This window comes from Anticarsia gemmatalis, chromosome Z, assembly GCF_050436995.1.
Source record: "Anticarsia gemmatalis isolate Benzon Research Colony breed Stoneville strain chromosome Z, ilAntGemm2 primary, whole genome shotgun sequence".
Classification (NCBI taxonomy): domain Eukaryota; kingdom Metazoa; phylum Arthropoda; class Insecta; order Lepidoptera; family Erebidae; genus Anticarsia; species Anticarsia gemmatalis.
The window spans coordinates 6,502,872-6,522,893 of record NC_134776.1 but is presented as its reverse complement, the minus strand read 5'-3'; the positions used below and the strand labels follow the sequence as shown (position 1 = coordinate 6,522,893).

Sequence of the window (20,022 nt, the reverse complement as noted above, 5' to 3'; positions counted from 1 at the left end):
ACTGGGCACCTAGACGCAATATATCAAAACAAGTGAGTGTTGAATGGCAGCGCCGTGAATAGTCGCCAGGATAATGCATGTTCGTGAGTCACGTGTGGCGGAGGCTAGGCGTGTGTGGTATTGGCCGTGGCCAGCCTAGGGGCGTGCTGCTCCGTCACACTCATTTGACGCAACTCTGAAAAACTACCTAGAGTGTAGTGAGCACTGAGCAGCAGTGTTCCGAGCGCAACGTTTTTCAGCGCGCTGTCGATACCGCGCTAGACGCGCTTACGTCACTTGGCGCCTCCGCTTCAGCGTCAGCCACGAACCCGCACCGTCCGAACACGACTCACTCCTTTTGGCGCGTTCAGTCGCGCCTCACCCGTTCATTGCCGACTTGACCGCAAGAGTGGCACGACGTATGGTACTCTTACCGACGCGTATCACTTACATTTCATTTAACTTTTTTGGTACGATTTTTTAACGTCCAAATAGTGAAAACATCATAAAGTAATTACGAGTAATACTTTAAAAAACAAAACGATAAAATATTTTTCGATCGGCGAAAACTTATATCGCAACTTTAGTCATCAGCGATTTGTAAAGCGCAACTCGTTTTCAGTATACGAAACTTTTAGGATTGTTTTCTAAAAGTAGTAGAGTAAATTTATTCAAGTATTTGTGACGAGACCGATAAATTCATCTCTTAGACGTGGACGGGAAAAGAACCGAAAATGTCGAAAAAACATCTTCACAACCAAGCAGCGATACCGTTAGCTCCGGCGGTGTTTAAGGTAAGTTTATTTCTATTATATTTTTGATTTTGTTAAATTGCGAATTTTGTTTTTGTTTCTAGGATACTGTTCCGTGTCTTCTACAGGATTTTTTTTCTTAATGCTGAGCGATAATTTGTTGATCAACTTGTGCAATTATATGTAATGGGCTTGTTTAGAAAACTTACGAGAAAAGCACCATTAATTTCTAACTCGTTATACCGAGTGGTGGTTAAGTAAATCAACGAAAGTAATAAAATGGTAAACGAGTGTTTCGCGATAGTGCAGTGGCGTTCGAACGCCCCTTGAAGTTGAGCGAAATTTTATAGAAGTTTTGAAACGGCGGAATGTAGCGGAATAATTGGTTCGATGGAACCATAGCCTATTACACTGTTCTTGGAAATGCGTTGTTAGATGCTGTGCGTTTTACACTACGGTACCGTTGTCACACGATATTTAAACTCATTTAGGCAAGAAAATATTTATTCTCATAAACAAATGTAATTATTAACATTTAATTATTTTCCTGTATTCATGAAATCGGTATCTGTCAAATGAGGAAAAGATAGTTATATACTATGTACATGTAATGTCGGTGTATGTTAATTGTGCTCTTTTAAACATGTCCGTTTGTCCATTGTTGACTGTTTAAGTTTGTTGCAAATTACATGAATGTATCAATAAACGGCTGAGCTCTTGAATTTCAGGACAGATAGAGTCGGTTTCAATAAACTTAAATATTATTTAAAGTTACAATTCAATCTGATGTAATTTTGCATTGAAGTTTCATGCCATGCGTGAAAAGTAATTTAATTTTGCCTTATAGAATCTTTGTAAAATACAACACTTATTATATGAATCGGAATAAATCAAGATTTCAGTGTTATGTTTACCGTTCCGAGTATGATTATAACGTGAAAGTAAATAAAACATAATGAAGGAGTCTAACGAGACGTTCGACCGTAAAAATAACATTACGCCTCAGGCCTTGAGATGTTTTTCTATCGCTGAACTTTCACAAAAATACAGAGTAAACAAATATATCAAGAACACAAACTAACTATGAAAATAACATTTATTATTTGCAAGTCAGCGCTTCTGTACTATGTACAAGTCTACGTTCGTAAAGCGATAAAAGTCGGCGGTCACTTAATAGAGCGCAGTCCCAGATTCGAATTTCGCTGTCGTATCAAGTCGGCTATGATATTTCACAAGTATGTTGTATTTCCTGTACCTTATTACTTACGCTTCCAATTACCAAAGGGGGAAATATGTTAGCGTCATTAGTTAATACGCAAACACATATTTCTAGTCATAAACACGTGACACTTCTAGTACGTGACTTATGCTTATATTTTTAACTATCAGCTCTATTATAAAATTGTAAGAAGCATTATTACAATTCATTAAAATATTTCAACACCGCATTGTTTTATAATGTCTAGAAACTTCGAAAATCGTTGTCTGTTTGTTTAGACATGATATCATAATAAACTAAATATTGTCGACACTAATTGTCTTGCAAAATAATTACTGTTAAGTCAAAATATATTCTTCCGTGTCTATAGATGTTTGTTAGTACTTAGCTGAAAACATATTACTAAACATCGTATTATGACGCAATGGTTTTTCTTGCTGACGTCACACAAACAAACTACTCAAATGAAACAATAAGTGTAAATCAAAACACAAATCTTAGGCTAATTTGATTAAGTCACTTGCGCTATGAGATTAGCTGTAGTCATCACTTAACTGATTCACTTCAGACATTGTTCATGTAGTACCGACTACTGACACTAGTGCTTACGTCACAGAATAATTTTAGCTAATTATATGCAAACAGGAATAAATTAGACAACAATATGTCATTCAACTGACCAAAGAGTTAACTCAAACTATTTGTTTGAAACATTTTAACATGTTATGAGTCCATTTTGTCAATACAAAAAAATTCTAATTAACTCTTTCAGAATATACTTCGATTCTTAAATACAGTTATGAACTATTCTGCTTAAAATATAAAAAAATAAATAGCAACAGCCCGTATACACAATACTTTACATTCGTTATAAATCATGTTTTATTTTATGATTTAAATGTTGACAATTACCCATTCAATACTCATAGTCGTTTTTATATTCGTTTAGGTATTTTACGAGTTAACTTCAGGTGACCATGGTGACATTAGAATGTTTAATGTAACCTTTCATTACTATACAATACTGGGCATAGAGAAGTTTTAAATGCATTTTGGATTACTGTCTCTCTAAAATATATGATTTGCTTGAATCAAACGTGGCTTGTTTGAATATTTTTTGCTAAATTCTGATTTTCTTTAATGTAAATAAATAGTCCGTCGGTTCCTTTACCTGTGTAAGCGCTTAACTCATTGCGCAGTCGTTGCCACAGTGAATTAAACCCAGCAATTACTTATGTGAACTTTGTAACTGACTGGTGCACTAAACGCGCCATGCAATTAGGTTTAAAAGGTAGGGTAGTTAGGAAATGCTTAGGGGCGAGGGGCTGTCGATCACCCGACCTTACGCTGAATAATAAAAGATTTACGTGTAGTTCCATAAAGAGTTTATCGCGTGGAAAATGCGCAAGTTAAGTGTTGAAAAACCCTAGTCTAATTGTGTTCGGCGCGATGATTGATGAGTACACGTGATAAAAACACACGTAATCACGCCTCAAGTGTCTCGTCACAATTTTGGCTGGATGCTTCTGCGTGACAGATTCGATTCATAACTAATTGTCAACTAAATGAGCGATCTTGTTTGATTTCTGTATCTTATATTCTTGTAAGGATGTAATATCGCTTGGAAATGGATTATGGATTAGAGGTGAACGGTGTCCAAGAAAATAATTGTGTCCATAATTCTTTACCAAAGGAACAGCCGAGGAGAATCGGCTAACGGTTGCTAATTTGTTACCTGTAGGGGAACAAATTGTAGTTTATATGGTTATGGACTCTACATAATTATAGAGCTGGCCATTTATTTAAATTTTCTTTTGAATATCCTAGACACGTTTGCATTCATTTTGATGAATTACTAATTACATTAAAATGAATGCAGTCCTTTCCATTCTAGTAGTTTCCTTCAGATCATGAATAACAGTGAAGTGAAACCGCATGTACTTGGCACTTGACAAACGTATTGTGATGTTAATGTTATAACAATTCGCGTGTCTTTATTCAACGACGGTATCAGGTGTTCATTGGGCATTGTCTACACGACCCCGTGCAAGCCGACACTATGCGCATCATTCAGATCCGTGCGTGTATCGCTTCGGAGGAAAATTAATAAACCTATACACTGCGCATTATTGATATATAAACGACTGAATAGGGTTTTCCTCCTTCCATAATCCATTTCCTTGTATGTCTAACTAAAACCCATATAAATATGTAGCAGCTACCTGCATTGTATGGTACGACAATTATTTGACGTTAATAACACTTATTAAGCCCACGATTACACGGAACGCAAATATTATCCTACATTAGAAAAAAACACATTTACTTTAAATAACTAAGTATAAGCGACTCGTTACGATTATTCTAGAAATAGAACCGCTCGTGGTGCCCGTCTCCATTTTCGTCCAATGGAAAATAACCTAAACCGGGATGTCTTTAGACAAGGATGGGTATATTCAAGTTTGCCTAATGTCGTCCAAGCTGAAACGAAACTTAAGACGCAAGTATAGAGTTCAATTTAGTGCAGGGCCTAAAATACGTTAGTCTGCTGCGTGAAGCACCGGGCGGCGAGTCTGGCCTCAGTATTACTGAAGCGTGTAACCGAAAGTTGCGCGGGCGCAAAATCGCGGCCTCCAAATTGGTATTGAGTATAGAGGAGGCGGTCGCGACCGCGAAACGCTTCTCCTCACGACTTTGTTCACCCATCGTTTATAACGAGTCGTTCAGAATATACGATCAACGGACCGCACTCACATCATGAAACATATTGCTTTATGGATGCGCCATTATTTCGGTACAGTTCAAGCGTACAGATTTTCGTATTCATAGAATCTATAGACCATAGTGTTATATTCTCAACATAAAATTTTATTGCCGGTGAAATCCATAAGTCTGCTTTGATTATCTAGACATTAAACGCGTGTAGTTTGCAAGCGAACGCGGAGATTGTGCGTCTCGCTCTAGCCTTCTCGCTCGGTTAAGTGTGTACACGTCGTTATAACAACGGCGTTTGAGCAATGGAAATTTCTAGAGACGCACCGCGTCCCCCGCTGCCGCCGTCACCTGCTCCTCCCCGCGGCTCGCGCGGTGTACCCGAATGCCGTTCTCATGGCGAGCTCCCCTTCTTTACAATCAAAGGATTCCATACAAACCGCTCCAGCTTGTCGTACACGCCATTCAGTGCGGCCATTCAATTATATATTTTTAAAGCGTTTTATTGTGTAGAAGTTGTTTTGACCTCATTAATTATTCTTTGTAAAACTATTGAGGAGTTTAAGTCCTCCTAGAATAAGAGAGGTTAAAATCAAGGTTACTTAAAATAAGAGCCGTCTAAACAAAAAGATTAAGGCGAGTTTGTTGATAAACGTTGTTCGCTTCTACCTTTGTCAGAAAAGTTAGGATTTTTTGTACATACTTTATTAGCAGTTAGGTAGGTAGGTACAAGTTACAGAATTTTCAAAGTTGAGATACGGACAAATTCATCTATAATATTATTTATTAAAAAATATATGGTATTGATAATATGCTAGTAGTTTTAATTCATTATTATATAAACTATTTTAACAATAGGTAATAACATATATATAATAAAAATATATTATGTTATTAAAAAAATATTTATCTCGGAATAATGTAAGTTTTTAACCATCTGCATAAATAATTTACTTCGATGTAAAAAGTGATATATAAAAGCATAAAAAAATATTTTGCGTTGAACGAAACTTAAGAATTACGAGTGTATTCCAAGCGAAGGAGCAAAAGTTAGATTCAAAGAAAGATAAGTCTAAATACCTTAGAAATAGATGCACAGGCAAAACTGCAGTTTATTACAATTGCATAAAGTTTAAAATAGCGTGGTGATTCTATGGTAAATTCAGGTTTACATATTGATGTACTGGCTTGTTTTACCAGCGATGTTTAATAAGCCGCTCACATAGTAGGTTGCAATTCGCGATGCGGTGACCTCAATGCGCTTCAAAAACGTTGCCGATTTTTTATGAATATGCAGTATTTGATTACCTTACTCATATAATACTTATAACGTTAATTAAATTAAGCATTAGATACTTTTCTATAACCTCCTTATTTTCTAATGGGGTCGGCGTCTCGCCAAATAGAGCGTCTGTTTTTCAACCTCTGTAACCAATCCGTGCCTAATGATGTAGTTAGAACAAATATAGGAGGTTCTCCCATGGCCTATAATCTAAAGAAAGCCTAGTAGCCTGGTAAACAGATCGGAAGGAGATTTTTATTACCTTTAAAATGCGGTAGAGCTGTTTTACATAAAATTTTCGCCAAAGCATTTTTCTCACAGTTTCGTATTTATATTTGTTTTAATATAGGTAAGTTGAATATACTAAATTAGACCCGTGGGTTTATTCTATGTGGGTGGTTGCGGATTACCTCCGCGACTTTCACACAAGCATTGTTTTGTCTGCACTTGAAATACTAATGAGGTCGCACGTTGTTCAAACATCCAACGGCAATGGCTGTCACACTAAATATCAAGTATAACACAAGCAGTCAACAGTTTTTAACATTGTCAACAGAGCCTTAGATATCTCTATGAACTACTTAGAAAAAACGACACGAATTCCTCAGTAGTTGTATCAGACTTTGATTGTAGAATTAAATAAAAAAAGTATTATGTAAACTATCGGAACTAATTCAAAAGATTAAAATAGGTCGTTCTTAAAAATAAGATTGCAGCAACTGACGTCTCAGCTTTGGTACTAAACATTTTTCTCTTCATACTTCAATAAATAAATCAAATGGTTTAAAGCCGAGCAAAAACTATGTGATTCCGTGTTTATTTCAATATAACATCGTGATAAAACGTCGCGATGCACACTTCAGTTAGATTTCAAACGTGTTTTGCCAAGCCAAGGTGCTCGGCGTGAAATTGTAATCTAAGAAACACATTTCTACGCACGTTCTTAAGTTATACGGCGATAAAAGTATAAACTGCAGTTTTGAACGTGAACTCAATTGCTAGCGAGTATTCAAGATAAAACTAACACCGATTAGGGGAATTACTCACACATAATCTTGCGTCACTCTATAATAGTCTTAGTTTTGTGTACCTATATGTATACTCAGCATTATATTTTCCAAGAAAATATGACGTTCCTTGTGGCTAATTTTAATTATTGAAATGTAAAGATTTATTATTGATATTTATTAAACATCCAATTTAAAACTAAACTTACGATTTAATCGCAACTGCGCTAAAGTAAATTGTATAAGTAAGTATTTCTGATTTATCGTTCGTATTTTATAATTTTTATGCCTTCAGTACGTAACCGTTAAAAAAACTGTTATTTATAGGCACAATTTCCGACAACATTACAAGATTTTAAATGAAATTGAAGATTGTTAGTAGATGATATATTGTTTTTGAGAAAACTAGAGTAGTCTATTATATGAGTCGGTGGTATTTAACTTGTAGATAAGACTAAAGCGTCTATATTGTCTATAGTCAGGTAATAAACATGGCAGTAATTTTTCCACTATCTCACGTTGTAATTTTATATAAAAATCCGCGCCGCCATAGGTTTACAACGCCATCGATTACCATGAGCACGCACCATTCTGATAAGATAAGGTCAACTGTCCTTGGTTCGACTCAACGTATACTATGTACATTTATACCGACTAATTAAAAAAAGTCTAAGAAGGACTTGCTTATTACTTGATCTTTTACAACACGATTTGGACTCTATTCTTAAATCTATAAGTACCAATATCTATATGAACAGATTTTTAAAACTTATTGTATGAACGCGTTGAAATCTCCAGTACTATAAATTATACGATCTGTTACTTATTGTATTAATTATGTTGAGATAAACTATCATAAAGTTCGGTTTCTTTAAAACTGCACATACATCATTTTACTTATACTATAAATTAAAATAAAATAAATAGCTTTTACGTTTATGCAGGAGCGTGGAACATTTTTTCATCTTTCATTAACATGCAGTTTACCTTATTGTAAAACTGGAAATATCCAGTTTGACACAGGAATTATAGAAACATTAATTGCAGAATGGTAATTAAGAAACAGAAAAAGGTGCCAGTGGGGTTTAAACTGAGCAATTAAATAATACAATTTTCTATTACGTAAGTCTTTGGTTACACAAGTAAAGAATTGCGTTTAAGTGCAGCGCAGTATTAACACATAATAGAAGAAATTTGCATGGCAATCTGTTTCAATAGTACCTTTGAGCTGGGTAATAAATCTTACGTAAAAAATCTATAGGTTTACATATTCACGTGATGGCAAAAACAATGATTTTTACTTGACTGCGTCGTCTATATCTTTGGTTAAAAGGGAATATGTGACGCTAATTAAATCCACGGGTACGATTTACGTCATCTTCAATAAGATATAATTTTCGGAATTCATTGACTGCAGCTCGATTCTCTACCAGTATCAACTATCGACAAATAACTATGGAGAAAATTTGTAAGAAAATCTTTTCAGCGCCTCTAGTGGGCGCTGTAGGAACTATTCTACCAGTACATTTTAAACATCAAATACATGATACTTGACAGTACTGCCTGTATAGAATCACGCTACTGATGTTTATGAATTTATCAGACAGGTTTTGCGGCCGGGTATTGTATTATTTTGGTTTTAAGAAAAAGATTCAGTTGATAAAGTCTAAAATATCTTGATATTTTATCTCGTATTGCATTTTCTTCCTCGTCAAATAAGAATAGGTCAATAGCCAAATTTCAGAAAATAAAATTACCTAAACGTATCACTGAGAAGTGCCAATTGGTCACAAGAAAATCTAGTGTCAATGAACTTTTTAATCTTAGCTACTTTAATGTGGTTGACTCGACGTGACTAAAATAAATTGTGCCTATTATCATTGCAATATTAGCAAACAAAAAGGTTTTTTTACGCGTTAAACTAGTGTATAAATAGAGTCAGTCAAATATACAGTTACTTATAACGAAGAGCAAAAACTAATGAATACACTACAATAGTTTACATTTGCCGATATGAAAGAAAAGTAGGTAAACTCGTTTATGCAATTTTATCTCTCTTGTAACTTACTGAAAAGTTAGTGTAATTTATCTATGTAGTTAGTTACTTACCTTAAATAAAATATATTTAAACATAGTTAGATCAGTATTTTTAACCGTGTTATTAGACTCTACCAAATCTTGTAATCTGTCCTGAAATGATTAAGATAACTAAACTTTCTTGTATTATATCTGATGAAAGTTTCTGATAGCATATCCAACAGATAAAGTGATAATAAACATATGCCATCAAAAACATTCTGTAAAAAACCTCAAGTCTCGCCGTAAAAAGTTGTGAGATCTATATAATACCAAGTCGATTAATCTATTTAGTCTCTACTTAAAGGACCTTCTGTCTTAAGTTATTACGTATGTTATTATCATGCCAATTTAAAAAAAAATACCTCTAAAACAAATAGACCGACCTGGCCATCGCATGATTTGATTATTAGTATGTATCACACTACACAGCACGACGAGAAGTTAATGCTCCTGAAATGTTAAAGGCGAATTTGTATTTTCTTGCGATAACCAAGTCGATCTATTTGTTTTAAAGGTATTTTTTTTTAAATTGGCATGATAATAACATACGTAATAACTTAAGACAGAAGGTCCTTTAAGTAGAGACTAAATAGATTAATCGACTTGGTATTATATAGATCTCACAACTTTTTACGGCGAGACTTGAGGTTTTTTACAGAATGTTTTTGATGGCATCTCACTTCTTTTTGTAGAGCGAACATAAGTCCAATTTGTATTTTTTTTTCATAATTCAACATATTTTCCTATGGGAATGTTGTTCAGTTTCATGGGCTAAACACCCTTACCCACCCTATACCCCCTCCCGTTATGCCTCATATAGTAGGTGCCTACTTACACCTATTTATTTTTATTTTATTTTCTACAGTAATAATAATTCATTAACTGCAAATGTAACCTTGTAATCTTATACATTTATATGGGATTACAAAGTTATTGTTGCAGTTGGTGTATTTAGAAAACTGGACCGAAATTAGAAAATATTAAATTTTTCCCATGATTAAGACACTAAACCCTATTTGTATTCTAAATTTTAAGCTTCTAAGTCTGCTAGAAGTACCTTAGACTTTTGATGATCGGTGAGTCAGTGAGTCAGTGAATCAGTGAGTGACAAAATTCAAAATTTTAACAAGTTTTCATTCTTAAACTACTGGTTCGAATTGACTGAAATTTTAAATATAACGTGTTTATACAATGACTGATTAGTTGCTGAAAATCCAGGCTTCTTGTTTTATCCACAACGAAATTATGGGGGGGTCAAAAATAGCCCGAATTGCTTCGAGAAAAGGATGTTACGGCCGTGCCGCTTTTTTTTTGCTCGACTTGCGGGGGCACTTCCGTGCCCCCAGATTACATCCGTCAACATTTCCCCTTATAAGCTAACCGCTGCTTACTGAGAAGTAATTAACCAGAGAACAAATACAATTACTATTTGAAGGTATCAACATGTCAATAATATTTTTCCCGCGTCTTCTCATATTAAAGTAATTACGAGTATCAAATCACAAAATCATGAAATAGGCATTTTCCGTGACATATCTTATTAATTATGTCGATGGCTAAATAAATAAGGGCACTCCTCTACCTCGGACTATGTGTCAGTCAGTAGGCGCGGCAAGTCTGACTTTATTGGTATACCTATCAAATTGTGGCTTGTCATGAATCAACCACTTTTACTTTAATACATAACGTATATTTTGTACATATACATACTTTGATCGCGGGAAAATCCGAATTTCGATTGATTTCATTGTATGTGTAAATTAAAAATAAATATCTTTGTTGAATATATTTTATGACTGTTATGATTGAGTATTAGTAGATTTGAGTACTTTCTATGGAAATCTATTTTTTATACGGAAAGAGACTAACGCCTGGTTATGTTTTTCTACATTAAATTGTATCTCAGTATTTTATCAGTAGCTTGTTCTACCACTAGTAATGAATCAACAAGAAGTAAGAAAGAACCAACTCCTTTCTGGGTTTTTAGGACAGTATTTTAAGCGAAAACTCAAGTTTGTCTTGATAGGTCTAAGTGGTTACTTCTTGAGTGAGCGATAACTTATTATATAAAATTATTGTTATTTATTAACTTATCGATACGTCAGAGATACTTATGTGACGTGGCGCCATTATTAAGTGTACATATGTGTAAAAACGTGGACATCATATTAGCAGATAAGGGCTCAATATTTGTATGAAATATTGTCATCGTATCGATATCACCGCGGAAATTGCTTTCAAGATGACTTCAAATAGTTGATATCGTTATCAGTACCTAAAACCGGGCAGTGCTTTCATTCTCAGACGGTATATGAATCATAATTTTAAAGGGAAATACGATCTGTCTGAAAAATACATTGATAAAAATTTTATGATAGAATTTCAACACAAATTCCCAATATTTTCCTTAATTTTGTATATTTTTCTATTTATAAAACGTAATTTTGTATCACGTTTCCTTGTATCGTATCACCAGTCAATAGAACTGGAAAATTTATTGTAATAGTACAATTGTGCGAAAGGAATTGCTGAAATTAGGTCAAAGTTACAGACAGAAAGTCGGGCACTAAAGTGAGACAAGTAATCGTCCATAAGTATGTCACTGCATTCATTAGGATGGGAAACTATTCGATAGCAGATCTGACAGTTCGTTAACTACTAATCCTTCGTAAAAATCTCTTCATAGTAATGATAGATCAAAATATTGAGAGCCAGTGGCTTAAGCAATGATACACATGAAATGCATCTCAATGTCCTTATTATTAAACGCACGGCACATTTCAGTAATGAGATAATACACTTGTAACCGGTTAAAGCCGGTTGTCCCATGTGTGTGTCAACATTCACAGAGGCACAGTTTATAAATACCACTCTTATTGTGAGAGAGGTTGCTATTAGAAACACGTATTCAGCATTGTGTTAAGAAATTACTGTTCATTTATGCTTTACTTGGAAACCATAAGTTCCAAATTGTATGAGAAGCCTTGTTTTTCACGTATGGTGTTACACTGTCTTTTGAAAGCAAAATAATTGACTGTTTTTTTTATTTCTTTATTTATTATACAATCTTCCGAATGCTTGTGTATTCAGTAATTAAAAACAATCAACAACAACACTCGTTATTTAATGTGCCAGTAAATTCGCAACTGTTAAACAATCTCAGAATAGCAAAGACCTAGAATGCTAGAATTTCTCTACAAAAATGTATCACATACAGATTTATAGTTTTCGAATCATTAATACATTGTCAGTTCTAGAAAACGAGGTCATGCGACAGAAGGTTGAGATTCCCTACATGCCGAGAAAATTGCCAACTATCTTATAGAATTATTTGGCAACTAACTTAATGGTATAAAGAGTAATATTATTTCAGGAACTTTTAAGAAACATGGGGTCATAACTAAGAAAAAATATAAATTTTAAAAAGTCAAATTTAAAATCTTGTAGTCAATTTTAAACCGTGATTTAACCTGTATTATTACAATGAAGAATTTAATCTATTTCTTATTTCTACTCGCGCTAAATTGAATAGAAACTACTTGATTAATTTTGGGCATTCACAGCGCTGAGGATAACGGTAAAAGACTGTTATATACAGCGAAATTACATATTTGGAAGGCGATTTGGCTGAGCGTTGACTGATAGGGATATTAAGTAAGCGCACAAATTTTACGCACACCGAATATGTCTACTTATTTAGCGGGTAGTCGCGATTTTATCTGTCTAACCTACGCGGAAGTCATGGCAATATTTTATTTAATAGATAACTGATCACCAGTTTTGTAATTACGTTTATCATCCTATGGAAGATTTTTGTATTAAGGAGATAAACTGTAGATAGAGAGATAGATTCCTTTGAAGAAAAACATAGCGTCTAGTCTTTGAAAATAGACGCATTAAAATTCATTGGATTACAAATTCTATTGTGTTTACGAACTTTTTAAATACTAGGAACTGTCGTCAAAGTAATTAATTATAGAGCAGGTAGTAATCTACAGATTTCCTTCGAATAATGGGTGATTGGTACCTTTTAATGGGATATTATAGAAAAGCTGCGAAATTCGAGTGACAATGTTATTTTTTACCATGGCGTTTCCTCGTAAAAGAAGTTGTTTTGAATAGAACGGTCAAGTTTGAGTGCGTAACGATGGTTCCAAACCATTAACTTTTACTGTCTCCTTGGTCGAAATCGTAGGACGAAGATAATTCACGGATTCTTCTTACTTTTAAACACAATTATAGCATTACTTTTTGAACAAAACTTGATACTTTCCTGTAAATTACTAATGACGTATTTGTATGGTTCGTTTCGCGTTTTCCTTTATTATAAACGCAATAAATTATCAATTTGTATGTTTGTTTATATCATTTAGATATAGAACCTACGGTCAACTTAGACGTGTAAATTGTGATGTTTAATACATTACTCATATAACAATGGCACTTAGATTGTGTCGTAGCGGTCGAGTCACGTTTTTCCCGATTTCCAAACAAGACTGCACTAATCAATTATATATACAAACTAGGTGTGAAAATGTATATCACTTATATGTCGATTGAGATATAAGAACCGTGAAGGTTTCGTATAGGGCACGTGGTAAGGGAATGGAAGAAAATTTGCTTATCTTTCCGGAAAGAGTAAGGAATCATTGAAATTGTGAGCCATAGTACAACAGTTTGAAAATTAATCATTCAGCTTCATTTCCCTTTTTCTGATTGCTAAGTAAGTCGATAAGTACATTCACCTGACTCAATCAACTTCGTAAAAACAATTTTCAATTACAATTACTTACGTTTTGTTACAAAGGTAGTATTTTTTAATTTTCTACTCTAATTAACTTCTTAATTTGCAATGATTTGGACCTAATTACTGTTAAGTAATCGTTGTTATTTAAACAGGTTTTTACAAAAGTCATTAATCTTTTGAAAACGTGCAAAATTGTTCCGGTTTTTTAACCGACTCCAAAACAAGGAGAAGGTTGTCAATTAGACGTTTTTCAAATATTATATACATTTACATCTTAGGTATTCATAGAGCTCAATTATTCACACGTAGGATACAATTAGGCTGTAGAAGTGGTCAAGCATCGGTTATATAATAAAATAGCACTACATAGTGATGTGTGCAACAAACACACACATTAGAAATACTTTCACGTTTGCGACAAAGATTAAGCATACAGACAGGATAACATACATTATACCTATATGTATAAAAAAGTTACATTATATAATTATATCTTCCATAAATAACAACATTTGTACAGTAGCTCAATTCTCTACAACTATCGACTACCGACAACCGAACTGTCATCGAGAAATTTTGTATGAAAATCTGATCAGCGCCTCTGACGGGTGTTGTAGGAAACATTTTGGCAGTACATTCTAAATGTCAAAATTTCGGTAGCTAGCCGGTTGTCGGTAGTCTATAGTGGTACAGAATGGAGGTACAGGAAGATACAAATAAGTGTATTTATTAACCAATATTAATTAAATAGTGATAAAACTTACGTAGACCGCGGTTTTCGACGCGCAGCGGAAAATTTTATGACACTTTAGGCTACTTACTCATTGTCTACAAATACCTTACAGTCATACTTTATTTTAATTTTATTCGGTATTTATAAACATATGAAGTTATATTACTGAAAACCTTACAAGCTAACGTGTAATATCAACATTGTTGAATGTGTTACATTTCTTTGAACTGATGTTCAACCAGACATCTACTTAGATGTTGTTTATAAACAGTAGTGTATTACAATTTCTTTGAATAAACTAATCGTATTATAATATTCTTTGATCATCCGTTAAAAGATTAATAATTTGATTTCATATAAATAAATGAACACGCGATCAGAAAATACATAAATGTGAAAACATCTTTTGGATTCCTTTAAAGACATCGCCACCTAACAATAGTAGTTCACGGTTGTCTATGTTCAATCAGGCCAATAATTAATTGATGGTGCAGAAAAAAAGCAGGCGGGCAGCCCTGGGCGGCGGTGCGCGGCGCAGACGCATGCCGCGTGCACGTGCTGGCCGCGTGCGCACACACCGTGCTCAACTCCGGAACAAGATCCGTAGCTCACACAGACGCTCATGAATTCTTACGTCTACCTATTACTTATATATCCTATTATTTCTCCGTCTTTACTTTGGTCATTTCTCCTAGTAACGAGCGAATCCGAAGTGAAATGTTTATCGACCCACCGTCTCTATAAAAGTAAATACCGTTTTAGAAAAGATCGTAAAACGTGTAAATTATTTTATTGCCAATGTGCGCGCACACGTATATGTATTCTTTTGGAAACGGACGGAAATCTATACATAAATATGTTGCTATCACGCATGTATTCGCGAGGCACACTTGTATGCATGACACAACGTTGAGGAGCGATTTGAACTTGTGTGTGTGCTGCCCAAAACGCCGCTATAACCACTATTAAAATGCACCGACGGAAAAATAGAGGCAAACACGTGGCTTTTTCTTACGAAATTAGAATTGCTGCCAGATTTTTTCTTTTTTCAATAAAGCGAATCGCCTTGTGACGCGATATCGGTGTGAATGTTTACTGAATTTGCTGTTTTTTTGTTTGTGTTCCGCAGTTTTTGTAGCATTTCACATTACATCGAATAGCTTGGATTGAGGCCATCTCGTTTCTCCACCATTTCTACGTGTAGTGAAATCTGCTTTAAGTGCGCATTTATCATATGTAAAGTGAGGCAATTAAAATAACAATAAAACCCTTTTAACTCGGCACGTACTTAGATACCTGTTTGTTAGAGTTTACACGTTTCTCACTTGAATTAATTCTAATGGGTATCCCGACTATCTAGCAGCCAACATCGCGCTGGATCATTTCACATTTCTTTTTATCTGTTAATCCTTGTTTTTGTTAAACGATGTGCCTTGAACAGATTTCACTTGACATGTTTTTTTAAATTAATTTTCCACTCTCTACCTTGTTGATAACCTTATAGGCAGTTAAACGAAAAAATGGATTGATGACCATCAACAAAACGTGCTCACTTTAGGTATAGGAAATAAACACATGGTAATATTTTAAAGACAAACCTGTTTCTTAAGTAATCGTGGGTCATTGTGCCAGGGCTGTCAAGTGATTAATATTAGAATAGAGATACATTTTAACCAAATCTAGTGTTTGCTAAGTAGTGCAAATTTTACAATCCTTAAAATATATTTTTAGATAAATTGTTCAGCACTAGGTATTAGCTACACTTTACAACAAAACTAGCGTGAGCGCTATTTACAGTGCTTCCCATTATAATATATAGACAGGAAGTTACATTGTAAAATAGTTATTGTGTTAATTCTATACAAAATAACATTTGCAACAAAAATAGAACTTTATTGTTATCTTTTGATACTGACACTAGAATGCTAATCCTATTTATAGCAGACAATTAAAAATACCACGACTCCAAAAAAATTACATTTAAATATTTCAAAAATATTTATATCAAGATAATGACTCGTACTTCAATAATTATTTCTGTAACTCATTACCATTTGAACATTAGAAAATCCTTGAAATTTAACCTTACTCATTGAAGTAACGTTAAAGAATCAGTAAATATTCTTACATACTTGTAATACAACACCGTTTCATAAAACCTTTTCAATAAATCTTTAAGATTAGAATGATTCTCGGTACAAAGTACCTTCAGTTGTTCGTAAAATAAGGAATAAAAGAAGCGATTCACAAGTAACGTTTCGAGCTTAACAAAAAAGGCTACGGAGCCAAATTTAAAACACGCCTTTGAACCTCCTGGCGAAACAGGCTTCGATCTGAGACTGCGACGCAAAACAAAAAAAAACTGATGATTTATGTGGCCACAGACAAATGCATGCAGATACGTGACTGCTAAACTTATAACAATACACCTTTCATTTTGGTTTCTCTTGTTGAGATTTTTGGGAACGACTTTTTTGCCCGTTCATTTTACGTAGACATGCCAATTACGTGTAAACGGTTGTCTTAAGAATGCAATCGTTCACCGATTAATAAAATTCGATAAGTAATGTGGCCGTCTCGTAAATTACAATTGGTCTCGTCGATTACCTCACTCTCTAAGTAGAGTTAATCTCTTTACACCGCCATAAAGATAAACGTTTCGATTGTAAAACAGCTCATTCGGTACTTAGTACAAACTCGTTTATTGTGACCAATTCATGGAGTCATTATTGTGTTCGGCAATTCGTTCGAAGGTCACCATTTTGAAGTAGCATCAATGATCTGTTTGTTAGCCATCTTTTCTATACAATACGTAAGTGATTTTCTAAGTAATTATGTACAAAAGGAAGGCTAATTGTTTGTTTTCTTGTGGTTATTCCCCGACGTCATTGAGATGACGAAGTAGACCACCTATTACTGCATAGACGGTTCATCTACGTAGGTCATACATAAGTTATTTCAATGAACTTTCCTTCTTTAAACCTGCTAATGATAGGTAGAGAAAAAGCCTCAATTATTTTCAAAATAGTTCTGTCATTACAAAAAATAACCACAACTGTATTCATTTATCTAGCCACAAATCTAAGACTGTTTAATATTTTCACCTGCCGTGTCTGCCCTGTAAAGTACTCTGCCTCGATTTGGATCAAACAACATGGCCAATGTCCGTCTGGAAAAACGCAACTTTCTCACAATTTAGGAATTTGGCCTCGGTCCAACAGTCAATAGTTTTCGAGTTTACTTATTCGCGCACTCTCTCTCTATAATAATGGTCTGTAAGTCATTTGCCAACGCTAAGTATTTCAAACTATTCTTAATAACTCCGCAGAAGAAAGTATGACATTGATTTGTTAGAAATCTTTAGTTGAAATGACATAGAGCTTATTTATTATGGTGTTATAGAAGTGAATGTTATTACATTTATACTTTTCAAGATTACAACTAAATATTTACGACAATAAATGGCATATGTATGGTTAAGCAAGCGTAGTGCATAGTTTGCAAAAATATATAGAAATAGTACATGCTGAATCTCGAATATGTGCATTATTCGATTAAACCTACGTGACTTATCTAGTCAGCAATATTGCAGATACTTTTTATCGCTCTATGTGATTTTAAAATAATATAAATGCAGATTAAAATGATAAAAATAGTTAAATAATTAATCGTAAGATCAATGTTTACAATTAAGATTTAGATAAGACATCTAAAGAAAAACAGTGAAAAAAAAACATTGATAAATCCCCTTAAAATTATCTCCGACATAAGTATAACTCAGTATAAGACTGCCAAGAGTCAGGTCTTAGAAATTTCTCATACGAAAGAACGATTCAATATCTTTTGGTTAAGAACTAGAAACAATATTATTTGCTATCGGTAAGAATTTTCTTCGTTATCCATTATTTCTAATAACCGCATTAAACGCAAGAACTTCCGTGGTATATCGATAACTGCAGTACTTATTATTGTCGTTCGTATGACGCGGCCGGTCGTGCAATACGTATGTTATTAAATATTTCTGCTATGCTTGCAGAAATCCATAATATCACGGTTTCAAATAACAAAACTATAACAAGGTCGGTCGCGATTTTCCTGTTGTTCGATATGATTGATGACTTATTTTATTATGAAAAGACAATAATGCCTTTGGAAATAACGCGTGATAATGAGGAAATTTTTACCTTACTGTCTTTGAATCATAGAACCTAGAATTATAAAGTATGGATCAATGATTTTAACCGCAACTTAGTAATCCTGGCTCTCATTATTCATTCTATCTACCTATTTGAAATTATTTTGATAATTATCTTCAATAAGTGACTCAAAACATGTTCAATTGTTAGGTATTTTTTGCATTATTTGACAGGTAACTTTTGAACGAGTTCATCGTCTCTACATGGTCTATACGGAAAGCACATCTATACTAATATAATAAAGCTGAAGAGTTTATTTGTTTGTTTGATTGTTTGTTTGTTTGTTTGTTTGTTTGAACGCGCTAATCTCAGGAACTACTGTTCCGATTTGAAAAATTCTTTCAGTGTTAGATAGCCCATTTATCGAGGAAGGCTATAGGCTATATAACATCACGCTACGGTCATTAGGAGCGGAGTAGCAACGAAAAATGTTACAAAAACGGGGAAAATTTTGACCCATTCTCTTAGGTGACGCAAGCGAAGTTGCGCGGGTCAGCTAGTTTTTAATAAAGTAATAATCGTGTACTTTAAAATTAGATCAGCTCGGGGTTCATCGTAAATTAAACGAAATATTCGAAAGTGCGTAGGAAAGAAATTCAAAACAACACGCTTAAAAATAAACAACACCGTACTACATTTATTTAACTCTGACATTAAAATGTTACAGAGTAATCATGACGTCTGAATTCTTAAGTGTGTAAAATCTTCTAAATTGTATTATCTTTGCAGTTAACTACCTGAATGTTTAATGGGTGATTCACACTTATTCATGCACTAAAGTGAATCTAGCGCTACTAATCTGACTAATAGACACTCTTAATGGTCTTAAAAGATACATTGTTTCAGCGCGTAGATATTTTCTTAAACTGTTTTTAGTTTTATGAAAAGTAAAGGAACCTACACAAGCGCTCGATAGCTCTTCGGTATACGCATTAAAGTAATTTACATACTGAAGCTCAGTGCACCAAAGTCTCTTCCATTCTAAGTAATGTCCAACGTATCCCACTTTACAATAGACTTTCTAAAGTAAAAGGTCATTCATAGAACGCAATACAAATGTTGCTACGGATTTGATTCGCGAGTTGTTTGCCAAAAGAAATACACGACCTATTGTACTGTCATCCATTATACACACATCGCCATTATCAGGTCAAGGATGTATCTTATTTGCAGACTAAACGATTGCCTTTCGCTTGTAAACTTACCGTTGGCTTTGCGAACTCTGAAACGGACAAATGACTGCAAAAAATACTTTGAAATTAAGGTCGAGAGCCACTCATTTATAAAGAAAAGTTGTTTATTATACGCTTGTGATT

General features: G+C 34.1%; 1 protein-coding gene across 1 annotated transcript in view; it reads left to right on the top strand.

Moving 5' to 3' along the window:
• Window positions 1-272: 272 nt before the first annotated feature.
• Window positions 273-20,022, top strand: part of LOC142986740 (proton-coupled amino acid transporter-like protein pathetic) — a 36,123-nt gene continuing 16,373 nt past the window's right edge. The window contains exon 1 of the mRNA XM_076135353.1: window positions 273-773. Within this exon, the coding sequence (XP_075991468.1) occupies window positions 714-773 (60 nt within the window). The 5' untranslated portion in view covers window positions 273-713. The remainder of the gene's footprint in view (window positions 774-20,022) is intronic.